The sequence below is a fragment of the Sinocyclocheilus anshuiensis genome, unplaced genomic scaffold (genome assembly GCF_001515605.1).
Source record: "Sinocyclocheilus anshuiensis isolate Anshui unplaced genomic scaffold, SAMN03320099.WGS_v1.1 scaffold469, whole genome shotgun sequence".
NCBI classification, from domain to species: Eukaryota; Metazoa; Chordata; class Actinopteri; order Cypriniformes; family Cyprinidae; genus Sinocyclocheilus; species Sinocyclocheilus anshuiensis.
In genome coordinates this window covers 1,595,122-1,606,331 of record NW_015537995.1, presented here as the reverse complement: position 1 = coordinate 1,606,331, position 11,210 = coordinate 1,595,122, and the positions used below count along the sequence as shown (strand labels likewise).

The window sequence follows — 11,210 nt, the reverse complement described above, 5'->3', positions numbered from 1 at the left end:
AATCGGAAAAAAAAAAAAAAAATACATAACAATATACCATCCATTGCCATGATTAAGAGCCTTGCATGAGTTTGTAGGCCCCTGTACACGGTTCCACCTACTGTCTTGGTTATGAATAAAACCTGATAAGAGCGATGAAACTTTAGAATTAAAAATAAACAAATAAGCCTATGAGAAACTGAATTTTAAAGTATTTGCCAATTCAAAACAGAAGTGAAAAACCACTTTACTTTGTGTAACTACAACGAATAGGCATTGAAAACGGCAGTTCCCTCACAATCAACCCAGTTACAGCTGGTTTATAGTGGAGCGTGTTTGTGTAAGTCACTCGATTGTCATCCTCCTGAAATAAAACATGTTACCAAAAGGCCACATACACAGTAAAGTTTCAGGAGTGACACCGCATTGAACCACAGGAGTGAATCTCCCAGACTCGTTGTGTTCTGCCATTTAAACCAAACTACTGTCTACATAGGCGTCTTATTGACATCTCTGATGAGAGTTTCACTACATCATTAACAGCTATTCGGTTCCGTACACAAATCATTGTCATAGTCATCTACGCTTAATGTTAAAGTTAACGTCCCATTCACCCTCTGGATCAATTTAAGACCAGCTTAAACCAGCTAAGGACCAGCATAAACCAGCAAAGGACCAGCTCAAACCAGCATCAAAACATACCTAACCCAGCATATGCTGTTTTTTTCAACAGTTACTGACTTATCTCCCGGATTCCCGGATGTGAAGGCTTTGAGAGTCCTGTTCTATGGTACGATTAGATGGATTTAAAAAAAAGAAACTAATACAGTTTCGTGCGCTGTGTCATTTACATTTCACCAGGTTAAAATAATATCTCAAGCTTTATGCTTGATTTATTTGTAACACATTAACCTCAAAACCTTTTCAGCTTTCTCTTTCTGCAAATTGTATGGTGTAGCGATATGACAGCACCCAAAATACTATCAAACATGCCAACGCAGCTCCATTCTTCGCGAAAGATGGATAAAAAGGCGCACAGGAAACAAAAACCTTGAAAAATGATATACGACCTGCCAAATGCTGGCCAAATCACAGAGATGCCGATTCGCACGGGAATAATATCACAGACAACCTCCGCAATTATTACAAATGACTGGAGGCCACCAGGTAATACTAATCCCATGCGAATAGGGCTTTTGTCAATTGTGAAAAAAAATTGGTTGAATTTCAATTTCGTCTCATTGCTTCATATAAAATCAAAATAATGACTTGGTGCATACACTTTTTCCAGTTCTGTTGCCTTTTTTTTGTTACATGTCTTATGATATTTATATAATTTAAAAGATAGATAATGTGAGAAATATTTAGGAGAATGTATTTTTATTTTAACACCAAATAACAGAACATATAATAAGGTTGAGGTGAAATACCAAAATATATTTTATAATGTGATAAAAATTACAATGTGCCAAATTACTAAATAGTGCTAAAAATAGAATATAGCTCTCCTATTGTGTTTATTTACAAATATTAAATTTTTTTATGATACCTATATAAATCTACATAAATGTGACAAGATTAAGCTAAATGTTTTGCTCCCAACAAGACTGATCTGTGTTACATCGGTGTGGCAAATCTGTGACTGTATAGCCTATATTTTGGGGTTTGGAACCTCAAGGTAAGTTCACGCTCGTCCAAAAACCTCACAAAAGCTGATTGCGTGTATAAGCTTGTTGTGAAGTGTGTTGATATCGCTGTATTTGGGAAGAATTAATCTGCCAAAACAGGTCTGGGCCTCTGGCAGTCGGTCTTCTGCATCAGGACAGTCTGACAGTAAAATCTTCAGAGAGCGCTTTGAGAAACCTCCCACAGGTACACGGTCCGTCCCATACAAGAAAACTAGAGAAAAATAAATAATGTGAGGATGTGAGGCAAATAATAATGATATTCCGTATGTAGATGCATCAAGACATTCATGTTCAAGACAAAACCTACTCAGAAACAACTTCTTGTTCTCTTCAGAGAGCTCAGAGAAAACAGTCCAGAAGTTCTTGATGAGCTCATCAGAGGCAGAGCACTTTTCATAAGAAGCACACTGAAGACGAAGAAAAACTCAGGTACTACAAAATATTTAAAACATAAAAAATTGGCAAGTTTCTTGAAGACGTTTACCTGCTGAAGCTCCTTCCACTTGTATTTAGGGGAGCCGTGGAGAAGCTCCTTGAGTTCCTCAGGGTGGAACATGCTCCAGGCATCAAGTGGACAGCCCTTAAAGAAACCTCTTGAAAAATGTTTGAACTGTTTCTTCACTGACTTGTTGAAAACGAAGTCGACATACAAATCCACATACTTCTGTCTGAAAAAAAAACGTTATTACTTTGCAATGCACAAAAGGAACATCTACAGCAGGGGTCACCAGACTTGGTCCTGGAGGGCTGGTGTCCTGCAGAGTTTAGCTCCAACTTGCCTCAACACACCTGCCTTGAAGTTTCAAGTATACCTAGCAAGACCTTGATTAGCTAGTTCAGGTGTGTTTGATTAGGGTTGTAGCTAAACTCTGCAGGACACCAAGTTTTGTGACCCCTGATCTACAGCACCTATAGACTAATTTGCCTTTTTATGTTGTTTTGTTGTGTATGTATTTCAGAAGTAATGTATAATTAATTGAAGTCTATTATAACATCAAGAGGACATTTAGAAAATTAATCTGTTGCTAGTTATAAACTTTGGCCAGATGGATAGATAGTTTCTACCTATTAACTTTGGTCACTTGAATTTGATCTCCGTTTGGAATGAGCTTTTTTCCTTTGACCTGAAGGAGGTAAATAACAGCACAAATGTAAGCATTTAAACAACAGCTGTGCACACTTTTATACAAATGAACCATAGAAACTGTATTACCGTGAAATCCAAAAAAGAGCATATCCACTACTTCATCTTCTTCCTCCTCAAGAAGGCTTTTCAGACTTCTAATGAGATTTTTGAAATACAATTATAAATATGACTTGCTCTGAAACACGACTGTGAAACCTACAGTGTAAAAAGTCTAATGGCTAGTAGTCTTTAATCGTTTACCTGGCCTCCACAGGAGATAGTTCCTCCAGATCATTCAGAGTGGGACTCTGCTGGAGGAGTTTCTTGAACAAGGCCAGTGGGAAGCCAGTGTTTATATAATGATGGTTGTAGAGCGCCATTCCACAGATAACGCCAAGATAGTAAAAATCTCTATTAGCTTGCATGCCCTGAAAAGACACAAGCATCACAGCACATGTATGTGATATATGAGAACTTACCTCAACACACCTGCCTGGAAGTTTCAAGTATACCTAGCAAGACCTTGATTAGCTAGTTCAGGTGTGTTTGATTAGGGTTGTAGCTAAACTCTGCAGGACACCAAGTTTTGTGACCCCTGATCTACAGCACCTATAGACTAATTTGCCTTTTTATGTTGTTTTGTTGTGTATGTATTTCAGAAGTAATGTATAATTAATTGAAGTCTATTATAACATCAAGAGGACATTTAGAAAATTAATCTGTTGCTAGTTATAAACTTTGGCCAGATGGATAGATAGTTTCTACCTATTAACTTTGGTCACTTGAATTTGATCTCCGTTTGGAATGAGCTTTTTTCCTTTGACCTGAAGGAGGTAAATAACAGCACAAATGTAAGCATTTAAACAACAGCTGTGCACACTTTTATACAAATGAACCATAGAAACTGTATTACCGTGAAATCCAAAAAAGAGCATATCCACTACTTCATCTTCTTCCTCCTCAAGAAGGCTTTTCAGACTTCTAATGAGATTTTTGAAATACAATTATAAATATGACTTGCTCTGAAACACGACTGTGAAACCTACAGTGTAAAAAGTCTAATGGCTAGTAGTCTTTAATCGTTTACCTGGCCTCCACAGGAGATAGTTCCTCCAGATCATTCAGAGTGGGACTCTGCTGGAGGAGTTTCTTGAACAAGGCCAGTGGGAAGCCAGTGTTTATATAATGATGGTTGTAGAGCGCCATTCCACAGATAACGCCAAGATAGTAAAAATCTCTATTAGCTTGCATGCCCTGAAAAGACACAAGCATCACAGCACATGTATGTGATATATGAGAAAGACCACATTAGAAAGAACAAGGAATGTTTGGTGTAAAACTTACATCAGGATTGAACCAAACCAGTGAACTCTCATGGACTTCAAGCACCTTCTTCTCCCATTTCAGAAGAGACTGGGAAAGGAGGGAGAAGAATTCTGCCGATAAACCCCTCATATCTACTCCATTCTCCCTGATGAACATCACCTGGACAGGAGATTTTCATTAAAATGCCATATCAGACATTTCAACTCTGAATTCAATTCTGTAATTTTTTTACCTGAAATGGATTACGAAATGCGTGGGTTTTTTGTCTGAGATACGTAAGTGTGTCCAACCACACTGATTCTCTCTTTATGTGCAACACGTTGCCATTGGCCCTGGGTCTGAAGAGTTGCCACTGCAAGTACTAAGAAGAGTAAAATAATGTTAGCTTTTAAAGGGATAGGCCACCCAAAAATGCTAATTCTGTCAAACTCAAACCTGTATGGCTTAATTTTTTCTGCGGAACACAAATATTCTAAAGAATGTTTGCAACCAAACAGTTTGGTGCCCATTGAATTCCAATGTATGGTAGAAAATAAAGTTCTAATGACATACAGTAGCACCGTTGTGCTTTGGGCGTCCCGTGTTCGAGTCCCGGCTCGCAGACCTTTCCCAATCCCGCCCCCCTTCTTTCTCTCCCACTTAAGTCTAAATACGGTTCTATTGTAATAAAGGCAAAAATAAATCTTAAAAAAAAAACCTAAATGATGACAGAATTTTCATTTTGGGTGAACTTTTGCTTAAAATCATAGTTGTTTGGCATATTCATGTATAGCATACAGTATGTATAACTGAGTACATCCTCATGTCTGGCACTCACATTAAACATTCTCCGTTTAGATGCAGTGTCAGCCGCAAAAGGGAACTTGACCAATATGTTAATAGTTCCCTGAAAGAAAAATGCAGTAAAGTAATATAAGATTTCTGGTAGTTATTGCTATATGTCATGCAAATCTATTTGAAATTTATTGATATCGATCATGTCCGAAGCCTTCAATACCTACAAAGTAGTAATCTTTCAATTTCAGCATATCCTGAAAATCATCAGTCATAGCAGACCGCAATAACTGCCATAACAGGTCTTCCAAGGTGGCTTTCAGCTATTGATGTAGAAAAATAATTCTGTGGTGATTTGGTTTCCTTCCAAAAATCTCTCTGTGCAGCAGAATTCACTATTGCTTTGGTTCTTACCGTATCTAGTAGATCACTGATCTCATGAATGATGAAATCCCTGTTTGGGATGTCTCTGTTGGCACTGCAGCAGACCTTCACAACAAAGTATAAGCAACTATTATACAATGATAGATTAAAATACATCTTTGATCCAAAAAAGCATCTTTGTTAAAAAAAAAAGGCACCTGATAGATAATCCGAAGGATCTTCAAAAACTTCTTCAGGCATCTAGTTAAGTCATAGTCCATTTTACCAAAAGAAATCTGGCCAATCAGCTCAGCAGATGCTTTGCGAAATAACTTCACCAAGCTTTTGAGCCAATCATTGTGTTTTGTGAATTGTGTCTTCATGTGAAATGTGTTTATGATATTGGAAAATGATGGCTAGATTTAGTAAATGTGTTTAGACAACTGGTCATTTGGTTTAGAGGATTGGCTTTTGTGTTTTAGCATTTGAGAAAAACTGTAATTATTTACTCTCTGGTATTTCTTCTATTTAATAGTAAGTTTAAAAAGAAGGACAAATGCATTAAGGTGCTGACACTCAGTTCCACATGCAATTTCCCAGTATTTCAAAAATGGCATGGAAATAGTATACATAAACTCTGGATTTATATCAGTATCAGTAAATGGAAACACTTAACTGCTTTATTGCTGCCAATGAATCAGTTCCAGACAGCCATCGGTCAATCATTCTGTCATTTAATGTCAAAGCCCCTCTGCTTGGATTGGATTTGACCTTACTTTCAAGTTCCTACAAAATACAAGTAAATCATGAGTAATCACAGTGCAGCAATAATTTATGTTAAACTATTAATGAATGAAAAAAATAGTCCTACTTTGAAAAACAAGGCAAAGGAATGATTCTCCCCAGTGATGATTTTTTCAATCGTATATTCCTGATTACATTCTGTGTGCAACAAACATTTAGCTTTGTTCAGTTCTGAACAACAGCACGAGTAAAACAATATTCATAACAAAATACCCTAATGCTAAAAGATGATTTACTTACCAGTTGGCAGATCCACAGAGAAAGGCACAGACTGCTTGATCATTTCTCCGTTTCCCAGCTGCCCTTGCATCCCACATCCAAATGAGTAGATCAGCTTTGACGATGCGATTGATACAAGCGTGTGATGTCTTTGAAAGAAAGACTCAATACTGAACTGAATTGAAACCATACAAAAACTTGTATTTGGGCTAATATTTGTCTTGCGAGGAATTATCAATATTTGTTATGGTAGAATGAGATTTAAAAAAGGTGCATAAAGAAATCTGTAGTATTTCTCTGAACACCGATTGCTTATGAACTAATGTCTTTACCTCCCACATGTGACCTGTGACACTTCAGATCCCCACAGTTCAGCAACCACCCGCGGATGATGTTCATCTCTAAATGAGTTGTGCCCAAGCTGACCAGAACCTCCGGATCCAAATGTGAACACTGTGCCGCCCTAATGATACAGCCATAAGATCAGCATCCATTTCAGATAAAAAATAGTATATATAATATAGAAAAATAGTATATAATAATAAAAATGATACTCTACCTTTGATAAAGTGGCAGTGTGTTCCGCTCCACATGAAATGGACACAGTTTTTTTCCAGTTCAGCCTATTTACAACCGTTGGGACGTGTCTGTCTGTGGTCACAAGAATGGTGAATAGAATTCATCACTTCCAAATACGTCATATTCATGCTTTGATATAGATATGTATTGCACAAATTTGGTACATTTAAATGTACTTTCATACTACTATACTAAGTTTTTACATAATCAGACCTGTAGTGTCTCCGAGGCCCAGCTGTCCAGCAGAGTTCTTTCCCCATCCAAACACGACTCCAGAGAGAGACAACACAAAGCTGTGGTCTCCTCCAGCGCTGATCTGAGCCAGCGGGATCCCACTCAGACTCTGAACATGTTGAGCAGACGGAGAGCCGGGATGATCTTTCCTCAAACCCAGCTGACCATGAGAGTTCTCACCCCATACCAACACCTGACCATCTGAAAGAGCAACAGCTCTGAACATCTACACTCAAATCTCAATCGATTCATCTCAATCATAAGATGTCAAAAGATGAAAGCAAAATGGCAGATGAAATAGTTGTGAATACCGTTGGTTAGTGCCATTGAATGATGGTCTCCACATGCGATCTGAATCACCTGCCTGTTATCCAGACCTTTGAGAGGCCTGCAGAGACAAGACAGTCTGTCAGATAGATATTAGTTTTTATCATTTATGGTCATTTATGGATACATAAACAAACCTGCACACAGTAGATTTGTCCATGATGAGAACTTTTCCTGAATCAGAAAGAAGAACCGCACCATCTCCTCCACAGACAATCATTTTTCTGATGACAGATTCTGTCATTCTTTAGCTGTAGTTGCTCTGGAGTAAATAAAATATTTTCATCAGTTCAACTTCTGTTCAGACTGTAAAATTAAACAAACTACTTTCATTATGATGATGTTATTAATAATACGCTTACAGTAGGCTATATTTCAGTAAATCATATACTTTCACATACAAACTTGGCATCTTTCTTAGATTTTTAACTTTTTAAACGATGACATAAAGTGACATTTAGAGCATCATACTTAGTTTCCCATCATTACGGTCTTCACTGAGCAATCTCAGGACCGAGACCTTCCCATCTCGTATAAATCCAACAAAACTCCTTCCAGCTGACATGTGCTGAACTGCTGTTTTCGGACACATTGATCGTATTCCAGAATTGCCATGTTTTACTTGGTCAGGCTTTACCAGCCCCAAACCCTCTCTGACCTGCGCTCCCCAAAAACACAACATGATCACAGCTGATGCACGAGAAGATCAGACTCCAGAAGAGTCTCTATTTCTTCCTGGACTGACGAACACACTCATGTTAAACTGAAAGCAAACACGAAAGTTAAAAAGGAAATGCTGATTTCAGGCTAAACGAAACTTTTTCGATTTCCCACAAAATGAAAGCGTTTGGAAACTGTATCTACCATGTTTGTAGTTTTTATTTTTTTTAAGCTAACCTATGGGAGCCCTTATTTCTGCGCCACTGAATAAAAATAAAAAGTCGCAATTACCTTTTTTATGTTTTATTCAGTGGCGGAAACTGGCTTCCATACAAAACCATGATGACAAATTCAAATACGGATGAGGGATTACGATTTATTTGGAAAACGAAACCAAAACTTAAGGAGATAGCCTAGTTCACCCAAAAATGAAGATAATTGATATCAATTCTTTACTCCCGTCTTGTTCGAAAGTGTGGCTTAATATTGCTTATAGCGCCACCTCCTGGCCGTTTTCACACAGTTTGGCACACACATTTCTTTGCATGTTGAAATGAACTTTTCCATGACATTCTAATTTATTGAGATGCACCTGTATATACTACATACGGGCTTTTATCTATTTATTTTTTTTTTTTTAATACTCTATTTATTAAGGTTTTGACAATGATTACAATAAATTCACAATAATAGTATAAAAACTATAAACATTTTTTAAACTCTCAACAACCTGTCCCCATTCCTACCCATATATGTATACATGCATATATATATATATATATATATATAGTGATATATATAAGTGATAAGTGCAGACACAAAGACATCAAATAACCCACATTTATCCAGCTTATCAGCCATTGTTCCATGCCAGACTGACAGATTCAGATTTGTCCAGAAGGTGGTGGTAATGCAACTGAAAGTTGTAGAAGACGATGACCGACTTTATTTTATTATATATTAACTTATTAGGTTAAAATGGGCCATCTAAAATTGCTTGAAGGACATTTGTAGTAACAGTGTGACAAGAAACAACTGCTAATAATTGTCTCAAACCAGATTATGAAGGAGCGCCACAAAAAAAACAAGTAAAGTTAGTATTGCATACTAACTAAACACAATTGTGAAAACATTGTGTTAAATCAAACAATTACTTGGTAACTTAAACTTACTTTATTCCAGTTCTGTTGCCTCTTTTGTTCCATGTGTAAATATGATGAATATAATTTTTAAAAACGGATAATACAAGACATATTTTCTAGAACATGTATTTTTATTTATCTAGGCAAATAAATATGTTTGAAGAAACACTAAATAACAAAACATACAATAAGTTTGAGTTGACATACCAGAATATCTGTATATTAATGCATTATATTAGGCTATATAAAATCACAAAGGGCTTTAGTTAAGTTATTCTACCAGCAGTAAAACATAAACAATAACAATTATTTTAAATAATGCTAGACATAGAATATCTATAGCTCTCACAATGTGTTTAATTACATATGTTTGATGTTATTATGATGTCTAACCTATATAAATGATGATAACTAGCCAATATGAATCTTCCATACCCAATAATCTACAAAGTTTAGCAGCATACGCTTGACTGCATAGGGTCTGGAATATGGAGGGAATTTCACGCTCGTCCAAAAACCTTACAAAAGTTGATTGCATGTATTAGCTTGTCACGAAGTGTGTTGATATCGCTGTATTTGGGAAGAATTAATCTGCCAAAACAGGTCTGGGCCTCTGGCAGTCGGTCTTCTGCATCAGGACAGTCTGACAGTAAAATCTTCAGAGAGCGCTTTGAGAAACCTCCCACAGGTACACGGTCCGTCCCATACAAGAAAACTAGAGAAAAATAAATAATGTGAGGATGTGAGGCAAATAATAATGATATTCCGTATGTAGATGCATCAAGACATTCATGTTCAAGACAAAACCTACTCAGAAACAACTTCTTGTTCTCTTCAGAGAGCTCAGAGAAAACAGTCCAGAAGTTCTTGATGAGCTCCTCAGAGGCAGAGCACCTTTCATAGGAAGCACACTGAAGACGAAGAAAAACTCAGGGACTACAAAATATTTAAAACATAAAGAGTTTCTTGAAGACGTTTACCTGCTGAAGCTCCTTCCACTCATATTTAGGGGAGCCGTGGAGAAGCTCCTGGAGTTCCTCAGGGTGGAACATGCTCCAGGCATCAAGTGGACAGCCCTTAAAGAAACCTTCTGAAAAATGCTCGAACTGTTTCTTCACTGACTTGTTGAAAACAAAGTCGACATACAAATCCACATATTTCTGTCTGGAAAAAAGGTGTTTTTACTATGCAGTGACGGATTGTTGCATCCTCCTGCTGGAGTCCCTATGATCGTCACCAGAGGGCCCTCCTCCCGTCTCCCTTGCTTTCCCATCATGAACTTCATTTCCCATAATCTATTGCCTGGACACTTCCACCTGTGTGTCACTACCTCATTAACTCCTTTATAACTCTATATACAGTATATTATAACATCAAGAGGACATTTAGAAATGGAACGTTTTGTCAAGACAAGCCTGTTTGAAACATTCAAAGATATTTTGAAGAGTTGACATAGATAGATCTATTTCTACCTATTAGCTTTGGTCACTCGAATTTGATCTCCATTTGGGATGAGCTTTTTTCCTTTGACCTGAAGGAGGTAAATAACAGCATAAATTTAAACAACAGCTGTGTACACTAATACATGTGAACCAAAGAAACTGTATTACCGTGAAATCGAAACCGAACATATCCACTACTTCATCCTCGTCCTCCTCAAGAAGGCTTTTCAAAGTTCTAATGTGAGATTTTTGAAATTCAATTAATATGACCTGCTCTGTAACACTACAGTGTATAAAATCTAATGTCTAGTAGTCTTTAACCGTTTACCTGGCCTCCACAGGAGATAGTTCCTCCAGATCATTCAGAGTGGGACTCTGCTGGAGGAGTTTCTTGAACAAGGCCAGTGGGAAGCCAATGTTTATATAATGATGGTTGTAGAGCGCCATTCCACAGATAACGCCAAGATAGTAAAAATCTCTCTTAGCTTGCATGCCCTGAAAAGACACAAGCATCACAGCACATGCACTGCAAAAAATGCTTTTCTAG

The 11,210-nt window shown here is 37.3% G+C and overlaps 1 protein-coding gene and 2 pseudogenes across 1 annotated transcript in view; all 3 read right to left on the bottom strand.

Moving 5' to 3' along the window:
• LOC107676215 (zona pellucida sperm-binding protein 3-like) overlaps nt 1–559 on the bottom strand; it is a 2,756-nt pseudogene extending 2,197 nt beyond the window's left edge.
• An 843-nt stretch (nt 560–1,402) lies between these two features.
• Nucleotides 1,403–8,231, bottom strand: LOC107676205 (probable E3 ubiquitin-protein ligase HERC4; annotated as a pseudogene).
• A 1,193-nt stretch (nt 8,232–9,424) lies between these two features.
• Nucleotides 9,425–11,210, bottom strand: part of LOC107676039 (probable E3 ubiquitin-protein ligase HERC3) — an 11,365-nt gene continuing 9,579 nt past the window's right edge. The window contains exons 19-24 of the mRNA XM_016470564.1: nt 10,992–11,158; nt 10,832–10,898; nt 10,694–10,752; nt 10,202–10,385; nt 10,033–10,132; nt 9,425–9,936 (exon numbers count right to left, since the gene is read on the bottom strand). Coding sequence (XP_016326050.1) covers nt 9,722–9,936; nt 10,033–10,132; nt 10,202–10,385; nt 10,694–10,752; nt 10,832–10,898; nt 10,992–11,158 — 792 coding nt within the window. The 3' untranslated portion in view covers nt 9,425–9,721. The remainder of the gene's footprint in view (nt 9,937–10,032; nt 10,133–10,201; nt 10,386–10,693; nt 10,753–10,831; nt 10,899–10,991; nt 11,159–11,210) is intronic.